This window comes from Cottoperca gobio, chromosome 2 (assembly GCF_900634415.1).
Source record: "Cottoperca gobio chromosome 2, fCotGob3.1, whole genome shotgun sequence".
Classification (NCBI taxonomy): domain Eukaryota; kingdom Metazoa; phylum Chordata; class Actinopteri; order Perciformes; family Bovichtidae; genus Cottoperca; species Cottoperca gobio.
In genome coordinates, this window is record NC_041356.1 from 12383954 (window position 1) to 12404268 (window position 20315).

At 45.5% G+C, this 20315-nt stretch overlaps 2 protein-coding genes and 1 long non-coding RNA gene across 3 annotated transcripts; 2 read left to right on the plus strand and 1 right to left on the minus strand.

Annotated features, from left to right (window-relative positions):
• The first annotated feature begins 486 nt into the window (after nucleotides 1-486).
• Nucleotides 487-10766, plus strand: LOC115017317 (mitogen-activated protein kinase kinase kinase 2-like). The gene is given in 17 exon segments (XM_029445639.1): nucleotides 487-848; nucleotides 2720-2792; nucleotides 3203-3321; nucleotides 3642-3682; nucleotides 3773-3872; nucleotides 3959-4072; nucleotides 4375-4471; nucleotides 4597-4727; nucleotides 4869-4948; nucleotides 5041-5198; nucleotides 5302-5538; nucleotides 5620-5768; nucleotides 5848-5979; nucleotides 6055-6184; nucleotides 6271-6434; nucleotides 6436-6449; nucleotides 6697-10766. Coding segments are annotated over 16 exon segments (1941 nt in total). The 5' UTR covers nucleotides 487-848; nucleotides 2720-2737; the 3' UTR covers nucleotides 6917-10766.
• Nucleotides 10767-12342: 1576 nt separating this feature from the next.
• cyp27a2 (cytochrome P450 family 27 subfamily A member 2) lies at nucleotides 12343-20315 on the plus strand. Its single transcript, XM_029445672.1, has 9 exons — nucleotides 12343-12679; nucleotides 14265-14455; nucleotides 17441-17640; nucleotides 17793-17990; nucleotides 18082-18245; nucleotides 18892-19058; nucleotides 19211-19292; nucleotides 19357-19593; nucleotides 19736-20315. The coding sequence occupies exons 1-9, from the start codon at nucleotides 12470-12472 to the stop codon at nucleotides 19850-19852; spliced, it is 1566 nt and encodes a 521-aa protein (XP_029301532.1). The 5' UTR covers nucleotides 12343-12469; the 3' UTR covers nucleotides 19853-20315.
• LOC115017515 (uncharacterized) lies at nucleotides 14306-15738 on the minus strand. The gene is made up of 3 exons (XR_003833253.1): nucleotides 15694-15738; nucleotides 14611-14876; nucleotides 14306-14444 (listed from the first exon to the last, which is right to left on the minus strand). It is a non-coding gene; the product is annotated as an uncharacterized LOC115017515 (long non-coding RNA).

Genomic DNA, 20315 nt, shown 5'->3' on the forward strand with positions numbered 1-20315 from the left:
AGTGTATTCATATAGCACATTTAAGCAACAAGGTAAAGTGATTAAAAGCGGCTTGCAGTCCTTTTGGCTACATACATAGTTTCATAGCCATAAAATGGCAATGATTTATCAACAGGACACATGAAAAAACACACAATAATGCTCACAAATGATGTCTTCTGACGAGAAAGTTTTAGGGGTAAATGTTGTGATGGTGAATGCTGGATTTATCTTTATTATCTGTGATAGCAGATACTTTAAAACTAACCAAACGTATATATTTGATCCAGGAAACCAATACATGTCTCTGACATCACAGGTTGTGTTTTTGTTGGATTCTTCCAACGAGGTTGGGGGGGTTAAGACCTGTCAAGTATACCAAAATGAAAAATGACACTTCCGGTTAAGAACTGTCAACTTAAAATACGAAATTTGTAACTATGTTTTTTCCCTACGCGAAACAGTTTGTGTTTTTATTTTGTCAGCAAAAACTCTGCACTTCCGGTAGCCATTTGTTCATTACCCGCTAGCTTAACGCAACTGGGTCAACAGCGCGAGAGGCTACCGTCAACCAGGTTGTAAAGTGCAACAAAATGAAAGCTGTCGGTTAGCTTAGCTTTTTTTAATTAGCGCACAGACACGGAGACACTTGTTGGGTAAACCGTCATCTTGTCATTTCTCTGCCGGGAAAGATCCGGTGCGCTAACGGACAGCCGTTGGGCCTCGTCGTCGTGGCCCAGCAGGACTCGAGTGAAGTTAGGAGCGGACTGCCAAACTTCTGCTTCCACCATCGGCTCTCCGCAGGGCCCGGGGCTCCTGTCACCGGCCCTGTGGATGTGGACGTGAATAAGAATATAACCGACCGCCAGGTAAGATGATAAAGATAAAATCGTTTGATTCGGACCTTTAGTACGTTTAAAATGTTGTTTTTTACGGTCGTGCATTGCGGGAGAGCCTTGAATAGCTATGCGGCTAGTTTACTTTAGCATTAGCCTAGCTTTGACAACTTCCCTGGCCTGACAGCTAGCTGTACGAGGAACTCCCGGCTAGCACTAGCCACTTAGCTTCTCCTTTTAGCTAACCTTTGATATGTGTAGCTATTATGTGTTATGTTTATACTTCAAGATGCCAAATCATTTATTAAGCTCATTTTGGCGTAGTTCGTAATGGCAAATTGGCTAGCAACAGTTGTTAGTCAATCTTAGCATGCGGGGCTACTGAGCTAACGCTAGCAAGTTGAATTTAAAGCTAATTATGTACCACTGGAGGCCATAATAGCGGCAGTGTTGTTGGTATCAACTTTAATGGGACCAGTGGCATTAGCTCTCTAGCTAGCCAGCTTGCCACAGTGGTTTGCAAAGGACGTTATTTGTTAGACAATGTCAACTGCTAAGCAAATGTTATTGTCACACACTCATCAACGCGATGGAGCTGTCAGTCTGTGTATCTGATAACTCAGTGGTGATCTGACTCATCAGCAATATCAAATCATGTCCTCATTAGCAGAGGCCATCTTGACTGTTCAGACTTTAATTTCCAGACTACTCAACCTCTTCAGACTGACACAGAGCCTCTGTCTGTAGTGGTGCATGGTAACATATAGTGATAACTAGTGATGATTGAGCAGCATGCATACACTTACAATCTTACAGTAATGGCTGAAATGATTACATTTATTATCAATCATACTGTATTTATTATTTATAAAAGTACTTCTATACTTCTTCACATTTATCTGACAGTTACTCGTTACTTTGCACATTAAGATTTTATTTACAACACATGATCAGATTATGATGTATGATACATTTGTATAAATGTAAAGCTTTACTTTTACATTATGATAAAGACATTTACCAGTTTTCTATCCCTGATGTAAATAAATCTTCTATCGCAGGTTATTTAAATGTATGTTGGTGTTTATCCTCAGCTTGTCAGTTTATTAGGCACACGTAGTTAAAACGGATACTTTAACCTTTTTTAGACGAAATATTATAAAACGCATATAAGAGACACCTCAATATAACGCAGGACAACGGCACCGTGAACTTCAGCCTCCAAAGTGACCATAAATAAGATCATCATTAAGATAGGATTTATTGCAAGGAGGTTTATCAGACTTATCTTTAGATGCATGGATCTCGTAAAGGGGCAACTGAGCATCATGATAAAAGAACATTTAAACTGCTAATAACCAGAAAATTAATGCCTATTTTAGCTAATTAAATGTCTGACGAATCATTACATTGATAAAGAATATTGCCTTTAATCAACCGTGCTCACTTATTTGCAACTTTAACGGGAGAGCTCATGTCGCAAAGTATCTGACAATTATTCATTCCTATTCTTTCACTGTGCAGATCTAAATGGTTACCTTGTTATCACCATGTGATTTGTAATGAGCAGTTCTGCTTTATATGTTAACATAATTAATTTAATTCTGAGTAATAAATGACTGAATCAGATTCATTCTGAGACACCTGAGGATGCCGGCTGCACAGTTAGTTAGACGTACCGCTATTATGCAAGTCCACAGAATGGACACCAATGACAACTTTAATCTAAATTGGTCTCCTCCTGATGTTTTATGTTTTCCAGTTATTGTGTAAAGTATTGTTCCAGCTCTGTGTAGTAGACAATCAGTGTTTACAGATCTGCTGAGCAGTCTGCACCTCCAGGCTCCAGCTTGTGTCCCGATCAGCTGCGTGCCAGGATTGATGTTGTCGTTTTGCTGTTGCAGGAGAAAGGAATCCCTTTGATGGGAGAATCCTCTTTCCTGGCCTCCTGGGTCAATCGCCGTGCCATGATGATGGGTATGTGTGTGTGCGTGTGTTTTTAAGATAGTGTTTCTGTTTGGCAGTCAGCCAGCTTCGTTTTTTTGTCAAACCTACACCCCAAGGAATGTTTTCCTTCTCTGAACCATGGATTCTTGGACATCTTTGCCTCAACCCTTGTGTTATGTACTTCAGTGGCAAATAACATGTTAGTGCTGCAGCTGTGGACAGATAATAAGTACAGTAGAAGATATTGAGCAGTCCTACGAACGCAAAGACAACAACGTTTGTTATTGTGAAGAATACTTTACACAGTTTACATCAAACCTCTCCAGGAAACGAAGACTCACTATATTTATGTATGAATCAAACATTGTAAATAGTTATGCTCCTGTTTACTAAACTTTTAACAAAGTTTCATGTTAAACTGAAATCTTGTTGTCACTCAGATGAGCAGGAGGCGCTGAACTCGATCATGCAGGACTTGGCCGAACTGCACCGCTCTAGCCGTCCTGCCATGTTCCTATCGGACCTGGGAAAACCCAAAGCCTCCTCGCCCAAGAACCAGGTAACCCCCTTGTTGGAAACAAACAGGATGCTCAGCAAGAATGTTAGTGAAAGAACATAAAGTGGCAGTAAAGGCAACAATTGGGGACAAAAAGCTTCTTATCTTTAACAAAATGAAGGTTCAGACTCGGTACTGATTACTCTTTCATGGCGTTAAGCTTTCTGCAGATGTGTCACAGTAACGGCTTGTAATGTCAAAGTGACAACAGCAAGTTCATTAAAGGTACCTGTTCAGACAACAGGGACGCTGCTTTGAAAAAGATTAGACAATAAAATGTCTGTTCTCAGTGTTCACTCATCCGATGACTCTCTTTCCAACAGAATGACGTCAGAGTGAAGTTCGAGTTCAAAGGGGAGAAGAGGTGAGGCTCTGAACAGCTTTACCACATGAATGTTGTCACTGCAGACTGTAGCTGTGCCCTCTGACCTCTGACCTCTGACCTCTTCTTTAGGATCTTGCAGTTCCCTCGACCTGTCAAGCTGGACGACCTGAAGGCGAAAGCTAAAGTGGCTTTCGGTCAGACGATGGACCTTCACTACACCAACAATGAGGTATAAAGCCCGCACAATCTTTAAAAACTGATAGAGAATTTAATATAAGAAGAATATATATATTATATTTATTTATCTTCTTGCAGCTGGTGATTCCACTGACCACTCAGGACGACCTAGACAAGGCCGTGGAGCTGCTGGATCGTAGTGTTCACATGAAGAGCCTGAAGATCCTCTTGGTGCTCCAGTTCTCCTCTCAGGTGAGCAGCTCGTCGATTCAGTCAGACACCAGGAGGAAACCCTCTGTATTCATTTAAATCATCATTATTATTATTATATGTGACCTCGACACAATTCACAGCATCCCTACGGCTTCGTTTCTGTGTTTCAAAGAACAGAGAACTAAAGAATAATGCAGCCAGTCAACAAAACATAGATGTGTCCGTGTTTTTACCAGGAACTATCTTATCATGCAAACTTAATCATGTGCAAACTAAGAAGTGAGGTCTCCTGACTTTCCTTTCTGTGTTGTATCGATCTGCAAACGGCCTGTTTTCACCAGAACTCTTCATCCAATATGGACCTCCTGCAGTCCCACGAGGAGCTGGACAACACAGGATTCAGGGTCGCTGACAAGAACAGTATGCTGGCTTTAATAGGTGAATAAGATCTCATCTCACGGAGATGATGCAAATATAAATATCAGTTTTTATTTTTGCTCCCTGCTGATTATTTCACACAAGTTCAATAATGAATAAAGATATTTGTCTTCCACCAACCTCAGGCTCCCATTCGACGGACCGCAGCTCTCCTCCTCCAGGATACATTCCCGATGCGCTCCAGCAGGTGGCGAGGAACGGCTCCTTCACCAGCATCAACAGCGAGGGAGAGTTCATTCCTGAGAGCATGGACCAGGTACCATTACTGTCTGTCTGTACATGCTACATCCTGTGTCTGGCTACGTGCACGTGTTTGAAGCTTGTAGGCATGGTGGTGAAGACGTCTGTGCTGCACTAAAGAGGATGTGATGAACAGATGCGAGTTTCTTTTCTTCAGATGCTAGATCCGCTTTCCATGAGCAGTCCAGAGAACTCTGCGTCGGGAAGCTGTCCCTCTTTAGACAGCCCACTGGACAGGTCAGGCCCTCAACACTTCAGATACTCCGCCTGCTTTTGTGTTTAGGATGAATGCTCATATACTCTCTTGCTTTTGTGTTCATGTTGTGCAGTGATTACCCGAAGTCTAGGATGCCCCGGGCACAGAGCTACCCAGACAACCACCAGGACTTTCCAGAGTACGACATCCCAGTGTTTGAGAAGTCGGGCAAAGGTGGAACGTACCCTCGACGATACGGCATTCCCTTCAGCCTTCAGGATTACAGCGATGGTGGGTATTACTTTCTTAATAACGGCCTCTATAAATACAAGATATAAACATCAGTGTTCCGTCACTCGACTGCTGTCCACGCTTCTCTCCCGCTGCTCGGCAGGGAGGAAGACCTTTCCTCGTGCGCGGCGAACGCAAGTTCACGGCTTCCGCTCGCCGGTTAGCTTCAGCCCGACGGAGCAGTCGCCCAGCACCAGCAGTGGCAGCAGTGTCTTCACCCCCGACCTAGAAGAGCTTCCGGGGCCCGGCAGGAGGCCGCGGAGGGGCAGCGACATTGAACCCAACCTCAACCCAACAGCTCCATCCCTGTCTGTGATGGACATCAGCCCACCCAGTCGCTGTGAGTCGGTGTTGAGTTCTGCGTCGCAGCTGGTTTAATCCTCCACTGGTTTTATTGTATCTGATGTTTCTGTGTGTCCAGCTCCACGCGCCCCAACAAACTGGCGGCTCGGAAAGCTCCTGGGTCAGGGGGCGTTCGGGCGCGTTTTCCTCTGTTATGATGCCGATACTGGACGAGAGCTGGCAGTCAAACAGGTCCAGTTTGACCCGGAGAGTCCAGAGACCAGCAAGGTGAGAGTCTGATCTGTTACCAGATGAAGTGCTCGTGTGATGAGTTAGAAGATGAAAGTTTGTTATTTTGGTCCTTTAGGAGGTGAGTGCGCTGGAGTGTGAAATCCAGCTCCTGAAGAACTTGTGCCATGACCGGATCGTCCAGTACTACGGCTGTCTGCGAGACACCATGGAGCGAACGCTTTCCATCTTCATGGAGTACATGCCTGGTGTAAGTGCTCCTTTCCTTGGATACTGTGCAGTTAACAGTTTTTACACGATGTATGACGAAACGTTCTGCCCTTAGGGTTCCATCAAGGACCAGCTGAAGTCGTACGGAGCACTGACGGAAAACGTGACGCGCCGCTACACCCGGCAGATCCTGGAGGGGGTTTCCTACCTGCACAGCAACATGATTGTCCACAGAGACATCAAAGGTAAGGTGGACCTTTCGTTTCTTTAGCTGCTGCTGACGAAGATGTACAGGATGATGCAGCCGGTGACTCTGACACTGTTTGTTCAGGGGCCAACATCCTGCGAGACTCGGTCGGTAACGTGAAGTTGGGAGACTTCGGGGCCAGTCGGCGGCTGCAGACCATCTGTCTGTCAGGAACGGGCATCATGTCTGTGACCGGCACCCCCTACTGGATGAGCCCAGAAGTGATCAGTGGCGAGGGCTACGGCAGGAAAGGCCGACATTTGGTGAGACCACAAGTCCCGACCTTTGATATTTCACCTTCCATGGACTTACAGCTTCCTCCAACACTGTTTGTGCTGTGAAGCGGTTCCTATGCTCGTGTCACGCGTCACGCGTCACGTGTCACGCGTCACGGTTTATGATATGAAGAAGCGCTTCCTTCGTCTCTGATCTTTGTGCATCGTGAAGCTGTAATGTTCTCACAATGTTTCTACGATGAAGCTTTATGGTTTCTTGTTCTTTTGCCCTCAGGAGCGTTGGCTGCACCGTAGTGGAGATGCTGACACAGCGCCCCCCGTGGGCAGAGTTTGAGGCCATGGCAGCCATCTTTAAGATTGCCACGCAGCCCACCAACCCCGTGCTGCCTGCCCACGTGTCGGACCACTGCAGAGAGTTCCTCAAACGGATCTTTGTAGAGACTAAGCAGCGGCCAACTGCTGATGAGCTACTGAGGCACATCTTTGTACATTAACCCCTGAACCTTTACCCCCCCGCCTGCCTGCCGAACTGCCAGATATGGCCTTACGTGACGGGGCGTCCCTGCCTCTGACCCCGCCCCCTCCACCTCCACGCTGAAACCTTATTGGACCAGGAGGAACTGGCTAGAAGACGGTGGGGTGTGTCGACGGGTGGGGGGGGAGCGCGTACCTGCTCCTTCTGTCTCTGTTTGTATGAGATCGCCATAGAGGACATGAATTCTTATTTTATTTTTCTCCGCAAGTTGCACCTTAATTTCTGAAACAAGGAGGGGCGGAGCTCTTCCTCCCGACGCGCTGAGAGAGGACTCTTTGAAAACGTCTCCTTTTTTATGTTTGTACGGTTTCTCTCTTCAAACGCTTTGGAGTGGGACAGTGTCAGTGTTGTGGACCTACAGGAGGTGATGCCTGACTCTTGAGTGGCCCTGCCCCCCCCATCTCGCTGACCCCAGAATGTAGTCTCCTGCCAAAACCCAGAGCGATGGCGATGACCTGGGCCCGCTGCTATAGACGAAACTAAACCCCAGATGCAGAGAACTCTTCCCGCGTCCTCTCCCTCTCGTCTTCTGATCTTCACTGTCTGTACACCACGCCTCCTCTTCCTCCTTCACCTTCGCTCTTCGCCGTGTGCCTTTTCTGTTTTTTACACGCCGTGTAGGAGTGAGTCTCTGTTGCTCTTACGTTTCTCAGTGTTGCTTTGCCTCCTGGATAAACTGCCTTCGCACCGTTAGCCCAATCTGATCTCAGTTCAGCCGTAATGTACGTTTCTGCCTTCTCTGTGACGGGGGGGGGAGCGTCCTGCTTCACCTGCTCCACCTGCTCCACCTGCCAGCTCTGGCCGGGGAACAAATATCCTTCAGACGTTCTGTTTGTTGTGCCGCTGGTTTAATAGTGAAATGTAGCGGGGGGGGGTTTGGGTACCAGCACCCTCCACTCCGCTCCTCCAAGTGTTCACTGATTCGATTGACTAGATTCACTTGTCGTGGCAGGTCAGAGGTCAGAGGTCAGTGTCAACGCTCACATTGTGGAAATGTACAAATTAATATTTAATTTGCTTCGCTGGACGTAAACTTCAGAATCCAGGATGTTAAAATATGTTAATATAATTCTGCAAGATGAAACTTAAATAAAGTGCAGCACTAAACTAAGCGTAAGATATTCGTAGATTAAAGTTAATGATCGACGAATCGAGTTCCAGCATTTCAAATGTGAATATTTATGATTTCTTTCATCTCTGAAGGTAAATCTTTTAGATTCTCACGGTGGGGGGGTTTATTGACCGAACACTCGTCAGTGTGTCGCTGGCTGCAGCCGAGGAAACCTCTGAACGCCATCGCTTACAGAACCTGTTACTTTGATTACTTGAAGCAGGAGTGCGGCGTCTTTGCTCACAGCTGATTGGCCGGAGGTCTGGCTGTATGACGTTGTCAGTTTTATTTATATAAAAAGAAAAGGAACATTTCTATCAGTCATACGCTGCTTATCTTTTACATTTGCTCCACTGCTGCAATCGGTACCTTTTTTTATTTTGTCCACTGTGCCATATCGGAGCGCTCCTGCTGTCGGACGTCTTGTTCTACGCTTCATCGGCCTCGCACGCACTCCTACAGACAACACTCGCACTTGAAAATGATTTACAGGATCTCACAGCTTCGTTCCTTTACGGCTGCAGTCGCCGTTGTTGCCAAATCAGATGTTAACTCGTCACTTTAGCCAAACCACACACACTCCGTTCGACACGCGTTGGCTCTCCTTGTGGTTTTCCTTCTGGGCCGAGCTTCCGTAACGTCTGTCGGTCAAAGACACGACTCGCTGTTGGCTCTAGAACTATGCACCAGCAGGATACACGCACTGCAGGCGGCTGACGGCAGGATTTAGTTTGTTCCACCAGTCCTGGTCGTGTTGGGCAGCTCTGTCTGCAACTGTGGCTGCAAACAGAACGGCCACACGCACACTGACACACACTGACACACACTGACACACACTGACACACACTGACACACACTGACGCACACTGACACACACTGACGCACCAGGTGATCCATGCTGTACTCTTCAACACGGTCAGCATACCTTTTAATAATACACGCCGAGTTCTGCTCCGATATTTGGGAGAGACTTAAATCATGTATTTACAGAACAAACAGAAGTAAAGTCTTTAGAATAATCTGTGTGTGTGTGTGTGTGTGTGTGCGTGTGCGTGCGCGTGTGTGTGTTGCATGTCTCACGACTGGAGTGTTTATGGACACGTTTCTGCTTCCTAAAGGTGCAATCAGTACTTCATCACCGACACTGGACTCCCCACTCACTTTGTTTATGTTCTGTTGAACCTCTGGAGAACTGGAGTTCACGTGATGCGTGTTTAGTTTGCCCCCCCCCACCCCCCCCCCACCCCCCCGTGATCCTACTGGAGCGTGAAGCGTGGAGGATGTGTAACGCTACGTCTGGTACCGTACATAATGAAGGTCTGCGTTTGGTATGTTTTCGGTACTTTTATTTATTTCTATGATCATTTCCAACAAGTTTCCTGGAAAGAAGGAAGTAGTTTGGTACGAGAGTCAGAACGCAGCTGGTAAACAGGAAACGTGAGAGTGATGCGTTTGTTGTTGTAGTTTCCTGCGGCGGCCATGTTTTACTGATTGCACCTTTTTTAAAAGCAGGTGGAACATGCTCATCGAGCCTTTACTGAGTCGTGAAGGTCACTTGGTAAACCATCTTTGAGTCGCGAGTCGACCCCCAGACATGTAATCGCAGCTCCTGATGTTCTCTCCGCTAAATGTTCAGTCTGGGATCAGCTGATCTCAGATCGTGGAGACGAACTCTTCCACTCATTTTATGCATTTTTAAAACGGTACGTGTCCAAACGGCTACAGAAGAGAGAAACTCTTGATTTTGCAAACATTAGTGGTTGTATTGAGTTCGAGGCGGCGTACATTAAACTGTCTGTAACGGCCGCCAGCACTGGTAACCCTCGATACACTCTTCCATTATGCACTATCTTTGATTCACTGATGCTTTCCACCATTCCTTGTCTGCTGTCGCTTGTTCAGCTCCGCTCAGCAACCTTTCCTTTGCACATTGTAAAGTGTGTGTGTGTGTGTGTGTGTGTGTGTGTGTGTGTGTGTGTGTCTGTCTGTCTGTGTGTGTGTGTACTCAATACATGAATGTAATGTCTTTCTTTTAACCGTCGGATGGCCTCGTTCACCGCTGTGGATTGACTCCACGGTACCAGTATTTGTCACCTGCAAACGCCAAGATACACCTGTAGTTCTCTTTAGTGTCTAAAGCCACTGCTACCACTCGTGTGTGTGTGTGTGTGTGTGAGTGTGAGAGTGTGTGTGTGTGTGTGTGAGAGAATGTGCATTTGGCATTACTGCAATTTGTGCTCTTTGGAAACTGCGCGTGAAATGCTTCGAGCATTCTGACTGTAGGAGGTGAGAACATTAAAATAATAATTATAAAACAGAAAAAAAACAAATCCTGTACAAATGTATAAAATAAAAAATATACCCTTTTTAGAAAAAAAAAAAAGCAAGTCCACTTATATCCCACATGTTTGGTCTCTGTGTAATGTAAAAGAAGCCATGTTTATAATTCTAATTGGTTTGTGACCAATACGCCTGTTTATATCAGATCTGTATATCAGTGGTACGCATAATTTTTTAATATATATTTTTTATTTTACTTTTTTTTAAATGGGAGATTTTATGCATGGTTGGGTCCTGAGAGACACAGCGGTGCCGTTGAATGGTTGCTGTTTTTGGGCAAAATTCTGGAGTATTGCGACAGCTCTGTGTTCATAATTACAACAATTATGACGAAAAACAATAAAAGATATTTATTTCACTTTTTTTGTGTGTTTTTTGTTTCATGCAAAGATTTCTGCTCAGACATGAATTAAAATGGTAAGTTAAAGTGTTTCAAAGTTTTTATATATGAATAAAATTAAAACACTTTAATTTGAATGTCTTTACCGGAAGTAGTAACGGTGTCAGATTGTGTAACTTGTCACTTCCTATGAGCGTGCTCATAATGATGCGTCTATACCGCCCCCTGGTGGTTAACAAGTGTTAACCCCCCCCCCTGCTGGTTAACACTTTTACACTTTGTTACTGAGATAGTGAAGTTAACATGTTCTAACATAAATAACGTTTAAATGTAAAGTAGTCTGTAGTTAGGGTTAGGTAATATTCAGAACATGTAGTTACAACTACGTTAGAGGAAATGCATAAAAGTTATACTTCCTGTTTCATCCTCCAAAATAATATTTATAAAGAAATAAAAAGTAAATCTCCTGCTCACCACTGCCAGTAACTAGATTAATAACATGTTAGTGGAATTGTATGAATAATACTTCCTTTTAAATCCTTCAAAAAAAACAACAACATCCGGAAGTGTATTAAATCTTCTTCTTCTACTAAAATAAAAGTAGAACATTATATTTGAGGGAAGTAGGCTTTTGTTGTGACTGACGGGTAAACCAAAAGCATAATTAGACCGAGCGAGCCTCTTACTGGCTCTGATTTGTTCATTAAAATAGTAAAATTAAGTTTAAATGTTAGATGAGCTCGTAATTCATTATACAGTGATGCAAAGTAAACAAAGTAATATCCACAGTCTATCATCCAGAGCAAGCTTAGCGCCCTCTTGTGGCCACAGTCAGGAACTACAACGTGTTATCAAGTTAGACAAATTCCTTACAAGCGTGTACTTCCGGTTGAATCCTTCAAATTAACAGAGTAAGAAGTATAATTACGTACTGTGACCACTGTGGCACCATATACTTATGATTATTGGTGCTGGTGATAAAACACTGCAGTGTCTGTAAATATAATAATAATAAATTATAAATAAATAAATTGCAAATCGTTTATAATGGACTTTTTAAGCCGATTTATTTATTACATGATTTGGATGTTTCATAAGGCTCCTATTATGTTTTTAATACATACTTGTTAATGTGATTCTATATCTGAAAAATAAGTAAAAGTATTGGCTTCATGTTCACCATTTAAAGACACTGTAAAAGGACAGTTCTTATAAAAAGTTCTTATTTGCATGAAATGAAAGAATCCTTAAATCATCCAACCACACAGCCGCATGAAGTAGCCTACAATGATGCATTCATTAACGCTTAACTGTACACAAGGTTTGTCATTTACTTCAGTGTTTCCTCGAGGTTTGCTGCTCTGGGGGGTGCAGCGCAGGGAAACACTTCACTTTGTGCTACACACTTATTTCACAATATGGAAACAATCGGTCTTATATGCTTTGGCCTAAATATAAATAAAACAAACAATCATTAAAAAAAAGAAGCCATTTGTGCATGGTGGGAAACATTAGAGTGTGACACATCAAGGGCTCTGCTAGCAGGTAGATCTGGTTTGAGATTGAGATTGAGATTTTGTCTTGGTTTTTGGGTGTGCCTTGGCCACAGAAGGTTTGGGAACCCCTGCATTAAAGAAACAGTTCCTGCAGTACCGACACCTGCATGCAGGGGGACCACACACTCTGAATCACACAACACATTCCGACACACTGCTTCCACCATGGGCTCCTCGGCGGCTGCAGCCCGAGCTCTGCGGCTCTCTGCGCTCTGCCCCCGGACACCCCCTGCTGCACGGACCGCTGCAACCAGAAGAAAGCTCAGTGAGTCCCGGGATCTGAAGAGCATCGATGAGCTGCCCGGGCCCAGTTTACCCACCACCCTGTACTGGTTATTCGTCAAAGGATATGCGGACAAGAGCCACTTACTGCAGGTACAGAGAAGTGAGGACCGACCACAACAACTCAGTTCATGTGTTAACCCTTTAAATGTGCTGACATACTTCATCTGCCAGCAAGAAGAAACATGTTGATGTCTCTGCAGACTCAAACTCCTTCTACAATCTTGTTTTTGTGAGAGATTAAATAGGTTTTGAGTTCTTATTAAACTGCACGAGGCAAGTTTATGTATACAGCACATTTCAACAACATGGCAATTCAAAAGTGGTTTACAAAAACATTATATATATATATATATATATATATATATATATATATATATATATATATATATATATATATTTATATATATTTATATATATATTTATATATATTTTATATATATTTTATCTATATATATATTTATCTCATTTTCTAATCTATCATATTTCTTCTCTTACTCTCTATCTCTCTCTCTCTATCTCTCCTTTTCTATCTCTATACTCCTCTTTATATCTCATATTTCTCTCCCTCTTTTCTCTCTTTCTCTCCCTCTCTCTCTCTCTCTCTCTCTCTCTCTCTCTCCCTCTTTCTTTCTTTCTCTCTCCCTCTTTCTCCCTCTCTCTCTCTCTATCTCCTATCCTCTTTCGCCTCTTTCCCTCTCTCTCCTCCTTTCCTGCCCTCTTTCTCCCTCTCTCTCTCTCTCTCTCTCTCTCTCTCTTTCTCTCCCTCTTTCTCTCCCTCTCTCTCTTTTCGCCCTCTTTCCTCCCTCTCTCTCTCTCTCTCTCTTTCTCGCCCCTCTCTCTCTCTTCTCTTTCTATCTCTCTCTCTATCTCTCTCTCTCTCCTCTTTCTCTCTCTCTTTCTCTCTCTCTCTGCTCTCTAGCCTCTCTCCTCTCTCTCTCTCGTTCTATCTCCCTCTTTCTCTCCCCTCTTTCTCTCTCTCTCTTTCTCTCTCTCTCTCTCTCTATCTATCTCCCTTCTCTTTCCTCTACACTCTTTCTCTCTATTTCTATCACTCTTCTGGATCGTTCCTTCTCGACTCTCTCCCTCTATCTCTCTCTCTTCTCTCTCTCTCTCTACCTCTTCTTCTATCTTCCTCTCTCTTCTCCTCTCTCTATCTCTATCTCCCTCTTTCTCTCTCTCTTCTATCTCTATATCCTCTCTTCTATTTACATATCCTCATCCTCCTCCTTACATAATTAAATTGTATTATTCACTTTTCCTTAGATTTAACAGTTGATTTTCTATGATATATATTCTTTAGGATAAATAGTAACAGTAACTTAGTAGGTTGTAGTGTTTGTACACTATTGATTCCTTTACTTTGTAGTATTTATATTCATATGTTCACAGAAGGTCACTATTATTAACGCAGTTACTGTGTTTACAACAATGCACTAATTCACAGAAAACATAGAAATGACCAACATTCCCCGTGGATCACAAACCCTGAGTTTTAAAGGTTGTTGTGACTTTGTGATAAGACGCTTGTTATAGTGCAGACTGGGCCGAGACGGACATTAAATATACACTCAGTGATATTTCATTCGTCTTTTTATTCTTCATTGCTGCAGGATATTCTCACAGTAAAAGTCCTGCAACATGTGTAAATGTCCTGAACTGTGACCTTGTTGTTTAGCTTGTACAGAAGAACCTGTTCGGGCCCATCTGGCGCTCCAGGTTCGGCCCGTTCGACATCGTCAATGTGGCGACGCCGGAGCTCATCGCTCAGGTGATCCAGCAGGAGGGACGCTACCCGGCGCGGGCCGAGCTGCCCCACTGGAAGGAGTACCGGGACCTGAGAGGACAGGCCTACGGGCTGCATGTGGAGTGAGTGGACCACAAAACGCTTCATGAACGTTTAGAATAATAACTCATTTATGTCGACATTGTGTCCTCACACAGCGCTGTTACATCGTTACGTGTTCTCCTTCACATGTACATGAGCACTGTTGGTAATGCTTTAGAATTCAGAATGCGCTCACCATCAGACGAGTCGGTGTAAATGTTCACAGCCCGACCTGCAGCGGAGCGGCACGCTTCAGTCAGGGCAACGAGTTCTGCACCTGGGGCAGAATAGTTAGGGGGAAGAGAAGCAGAACACAACACATCAACTGCAGCGACGACAGCGATACCAGTAGAGGCACGAGAGGCAGAGCCATCTACGTAGAGCTCCAGATCTGCATCGAGTCGGGGCACATCACTGAGGTCAGGTCGTGGTGTGCAGGTGAGAGATGGTGAGGATCTCCGTCTGTAGGAAGAGGTCAAAGAGAGGCCGGATTAACGGAGTGGAGCCTGGAGTAGGAAGCCATGCCCAGAAACGACATCATGTGTTTCTTTGAGACTTAACCCAGAGTTGTAAATAGAAGCTGACGCATCCGAGTAAATGTTTATTTAAATGTTTATTTAAAACGTGAACAAAAAGCACAATTGACTTTGTGGATCAACAGGAATGCTGAAAACAGCATTTGATAAATCAACAACAGAGAAATGAGAAGCATCAGGAGGAGTTTGAGACAGGATGGTGTGAGGATTCGGAACGCGTGGGGAGCGTGAACAGCTGCATCCACGGCTCTCAAATCCTGGACAAAACGCCGTTCATCAGGTTGACCTTTGTCTCTTCTTTACTGGGAACAGTGGTGTAGTTACCGTGAGTCAGAACATGCTTTACGTAGAGCGTTCCACAGGTCTTCACGTTTAAGGGGACACTGAGGTTGTTTAGGCCGAACAGATGACGTCACCTGAATGATAGGTTTGGCTGATTTAATCAATCCTACATCGTATTTGTCTGCAGCCCACAGCGTGGGACACATCTCTCAAAATAGCAGGCAGCTCAGACGCGGAGCTGTACAGAGTGTGAGACAGAAAGGCGGGGGGGGATTTCAGATCCTGCCTGCTGTGGAGCGGGCACGCGCAGTACAAGGAGAGGGGACAGACCTATTTTTACCCACGGGCCTAAATCACGCCATTGCTCTGTAGGATTTAGGATGGAGATGTGTCGGAGTGAGACGTACAGATACAGCACAACGTTTGGAGCTCCAATAACAGAATGATAGAACTTTAAATACCCTCGAACTGCTCGTCTGCTCGTCTGCTCGTCTGCTCGTCTGCTCGTCTGCTCGTCTGCTCGTCTGCTCGTCTGCTCGTCTGCTCGTCTGCTCGTCTGCTCGTCTGCTCGTCTGCTCGTCTGCTCGTCTCGATCAGGAGAGACGTGAGACAATGCATGTCTGTGTTTCTCATGACATCAGCACCAGGGGTTATCTACGCTTTAACAGCGGAGTCATTAAGGCCGAACCCACCGCTGATAGACATACAAGAGATTACAGGCGTGTCCGGCGTGGAGTCGTTATACATAATATCTGGTGACCTTTGACCCTGCGGGGGTAGAAGAGAGATTCAGACGCTGTAATAACCGAGTGTGTTGTTCTGTGTGCTTCTGGACTGAACATGGAACATGTTGCTTGTTCAGGTGCAGACTTTAAAATGAGTTCTTGTATCTTTTGATGTATGAGTGATTGTGTGTGTGGTGTATTGTACTTCCCTGTTCAGATGGCGGGGGGGTGGTGTAGAGCAGCCTTCATGTCGTCTGATGTCCAGGGACGGTAAACCACAGCTGTTCCTTCAGGTCCCATTACTTGGATCATGTCTAGTCTTGTTGTCGTTGCCAGGTGTTGGGTTTCCCTTTCTTGTGATGGACGGGAGGAGCAGAGGCTTCAGGGCCTTCGTGGGGGGGTGGTTGTAATTGTGGTTGGTCTGGGTGTGGGTAGGCCGGAGGTGGCACTCGGCGGCAGGAGTAGGAATCGTCATCCAACCCCGTCAGAGCCTGAAGAGAAGTGGAATGGGTTCTGTTCTCTGCTTCCTTCTCCCAGAACAAACTGTCTTTATGTTTCCAACGCTTCACATTTAATCCTTCTCTTTGACATTACTTTGTCCTCTTCTCGCTCAACCTCACTTTTAACTTTACTTCAACACTAAACGATCCTCCTTCAGGAAAACCAAGTTTCTCAACCCATACCTTTAAACACGACGTAGTATCTGGTCCGTACTTTCTACACGTCATCCACTCGGGATCCCTGACCTCACGTCTCCGAGTCCCTGACTCTATTTATTACTTACTGATGACATGGCATGTTATTTTACGTTTATCTTAAAATCACACTTTTTGTAATATAAATGTAGAAATAATACATCTCAGCAGTTCGTTGGATCACGTACAGTTCGTCAGTCCCACTCTGGATACGGGTCCTCTCGTCTCAGATCGGGTAGTTCGTCGAGGTAGAGGAGAATCCTCGGTGTTCGTAGACGACTTGCAGTGATCCCACTTCTGTCACCGAGGTGTTGTGGAATATTCTTCCATATTATAATAAAGTTACGGGTTACGGGCTTTAACACTTTATTCTGAGATCTCAGAGGCACAAGTCATACAGAGTACAGCGGAGTCTGCAGGAGAGCGCTTCAGACAACAAACATACATCTTGTATCCATCATGAGGTGACCTCGTGAAACATTAGTTGCCGTCGGGACATCTGTCCTGAGCAAGATGTTCTTTTGGTCTCGCAACACGATATCAGTTAGATACACAAAACCCGTTCACAGCAGAATGCAGGCGTGGGAACGTCCTGGCACACAAAGCACATTCCTGCTGAAGGACGAGTGAATGTTTTGCATAGTTACAGAAGAACATAAAAGCACATGAACATATAATAAATCACATACATATTTCTGGCTGCAGGTTTAACATTTGAACACAAGCACCAGGACTCGCTCCCCGAGCCGCTCGAGTGTGTAATGTGAAGAAACTCTTCTCCTCTCCAGCACGGGGCCGGAGTGGTACCGAATCCGCAGAGCCCTGAACCCCAAGATGCTGAAGCTGCAGGAAGTGACGGCCTACGCCCCCATCATCCACCAGGTGGTGGGAGATCTGCTGCACCGCATCGAGTTCCTCCGAAGTCGCAGCGAGGACCGCGCCACCATTTCAAACATGGCCGCTGAGCTCTACAAGTTCGGCTTTGAAGGTGAGCGTTTCTGCAGACATGCTGTTGTGAAGTTCCCCACAGTGCTACACGAGAACAACACAAACAAACAGACGTGCACTCCTGCACGGCCTCTGAAGCTGCAGAAACACCGAGGACGAGGTTCTGTTTGTGATTATTTCGACCTTCCGCAGGCATCTCCTCCATCTTGTTTGAGACCAGGTTGGGCTGCCTGCAGGAGGAGATTCCCCGGGACACGCTGCGCTTCATCACCGCCGTCGATGACATGCTGATGCTCTCCGAGCTCGTGGTCCTCTTCCCCCGCTGGAGCCGCGGCGTCCTGCCCTTCTGGAGGCGCTTCGTTCAGGCCTGGGACGACCTCTGTGGCGTTGGTATGCAGATAAAGAAACAGCAAAAGGAGAAATTCATGCAAATTGAAGCGGTTTCAGATTCTAACAAGTTCTGCGTTGTTTGTGTTCTAAGCCCGGACGCTCATCGACAGGAGGATCGCTGAGATCGAGGCTCAGGTGAGCAGCGGCGAGCCGGCAGAGGGCATGTACCTGACCTACCTGCTGTCCTCTGACAGGCTGAGCAGAGGCGAGGTCTACACCAGCGTCACCGAGCTGCTGCTGGGAGGGGTCGACACGGTGAGCTGATGGTACCGGTGCATGCTGGGAGTTTCTGTGAACTCTGCTGCCGTGTGAAGCAACAGAGAAACATCCCTTTATAAGACGCAACATGCCCTCGATCATTACGATGAGATGACACTCAAAACCTGCAACAACACAAACGAGTTCAGGTTGTGTTGCTTCACGTACGTCGCAGAGCTCGTCTGGCTGCATTCCCAGGCGAGGGCGAGGGCGAGGGCGAGGGCGAGGGCGAGGGCGAGGCGTGTTGTCGCTGCGAGCTGGAGATCTGTGCCAACAACATGGACAACAACAAACATTACACTTACATTTTAAATCCCATGTTTCTCAGATCATCATCCAGGAGAAGTTAAATATCACAAACATGTTCATTAACATGAAAACAGAATGTGCTCAAAGTCCTGGTGCAGGATGGGAATCTAAATAAACTATAAGATAATATATATATATATATATATATATATATATATATATATATATATATATTTAATCCTTGTTATTGTTTCTTTATGTTTAGATGTTGGATCAGATGCATGCACAGTAACTGCTGAGAAGTAACGAGGGGATGTAAAGAAGGAATCAAAGATATAAAGCTTTATGATTTATGACGACGCCACGACAACAATCTGCTTTCTCCACCCGTCAGACCTCCAACACCCTGTCGTGGACGTTGTACCACTTGGCGAGGGACGGCGGGGCTCAGGATCGACTGTACAGAGAGGTGAACGCCGTGTGTCCCGACAGACGGGAGCCGACCACAGACGACCTGCGCAGGATGCCCTTCCTGAAGGCCGTCGTCAAGGAGACGCTACGGTGAGCGGACAGCTTGTCCCTGAAATACGGGAACAGTGAGCTCTGTAATATTAAGTTATTATAATAATTATACTGTGAAAGGAGTCGTTAATAGTGTGTGGTAGTTCTACTTTTACTGAAGGATCTGAATACATTCTGTCTTCCTGCTCCAGCCTTTATCCCGTGGTCCCTGGAAACGGACGGTTTATGTCCGAGGACGAGGTCGTCGTGGGAAACTACTGGTTCCCCCAGAAGGTAGGGATGATCGTGACTCGCAGAGTCTTCACATTGATTTAAAATAACATTGTTTTCTCTTCAGACTCAGTTCCATCTGTGTCATTACGCCGTCTGTCACGATGAAGCACAGTTTGTAGACGCTGAGCTCTTCATCCCGGAGCGGTGGATCCGTGCCAAGGCGCCCGACAGCGACTTCAGTGTAGCGGCGCCCGGCTTCTTCCAGCACCACCCGTACAGCTTCATCCCCTTCGGGGTCGGCTTGCGAGGATGTGTGGGGAAGAGGGTGGCGGAGATGGAGATGTTCTTTGCTCTGTCCAGGGTGAGTGACGTAGAGAGCAGCTACTTCCTGGTCCATGTGTGTTTTAGGTTAAGATAAACATTCCTCAAGTACGACTCTACCAGAATGGAGTTTCTTTAATCATTGAAAGGCTGTTGTTGACGGTGCAGTCTGCGTCTTACAGCTCATGCAGCACTTTGAAGTCCAGCCTGAACAAGGTGCACCGGTCGTGGAGCCTAAAACTCGAACCCTGCTCATCCCTGCAAAGCCCATCAACCTGCGCTTCCTGCCCAGAGCCTGATGATGGCGCCGCTGAGGGTCAACTGTACACGTGCGAGTCCAACTAAATGAGCTGCAAATGTGTGTACACACCTGTAATCTATACAGGTGTGTACACACCTGTAATCTATACAGGTATAGATCAAATCCATGAATAACATATACGACGACATGAGTTACCAAAGTACAGGAAAGTCCTGGAACTATATTCAGAACACAAATCACTGAAGGAACGATTTGTAGCGTGAATATAAGAAAATGCACCAATTCAATCATGAAAAAGTAACAAGCGTGTGATTTTTGCTAACTTGTGAGTTCATGAATGCATTTTAACATCACCATATAAATACCTTATAAAGTCAGTGAAGAAGTTGAAGCACATCTGACACTCCTGTGACACTGACACTCCTGTGACACTGACACTCCTGTGACACTGACACTCCTGTAACACTGACACTCCTGTGACACTGACACTCCTGTGACAC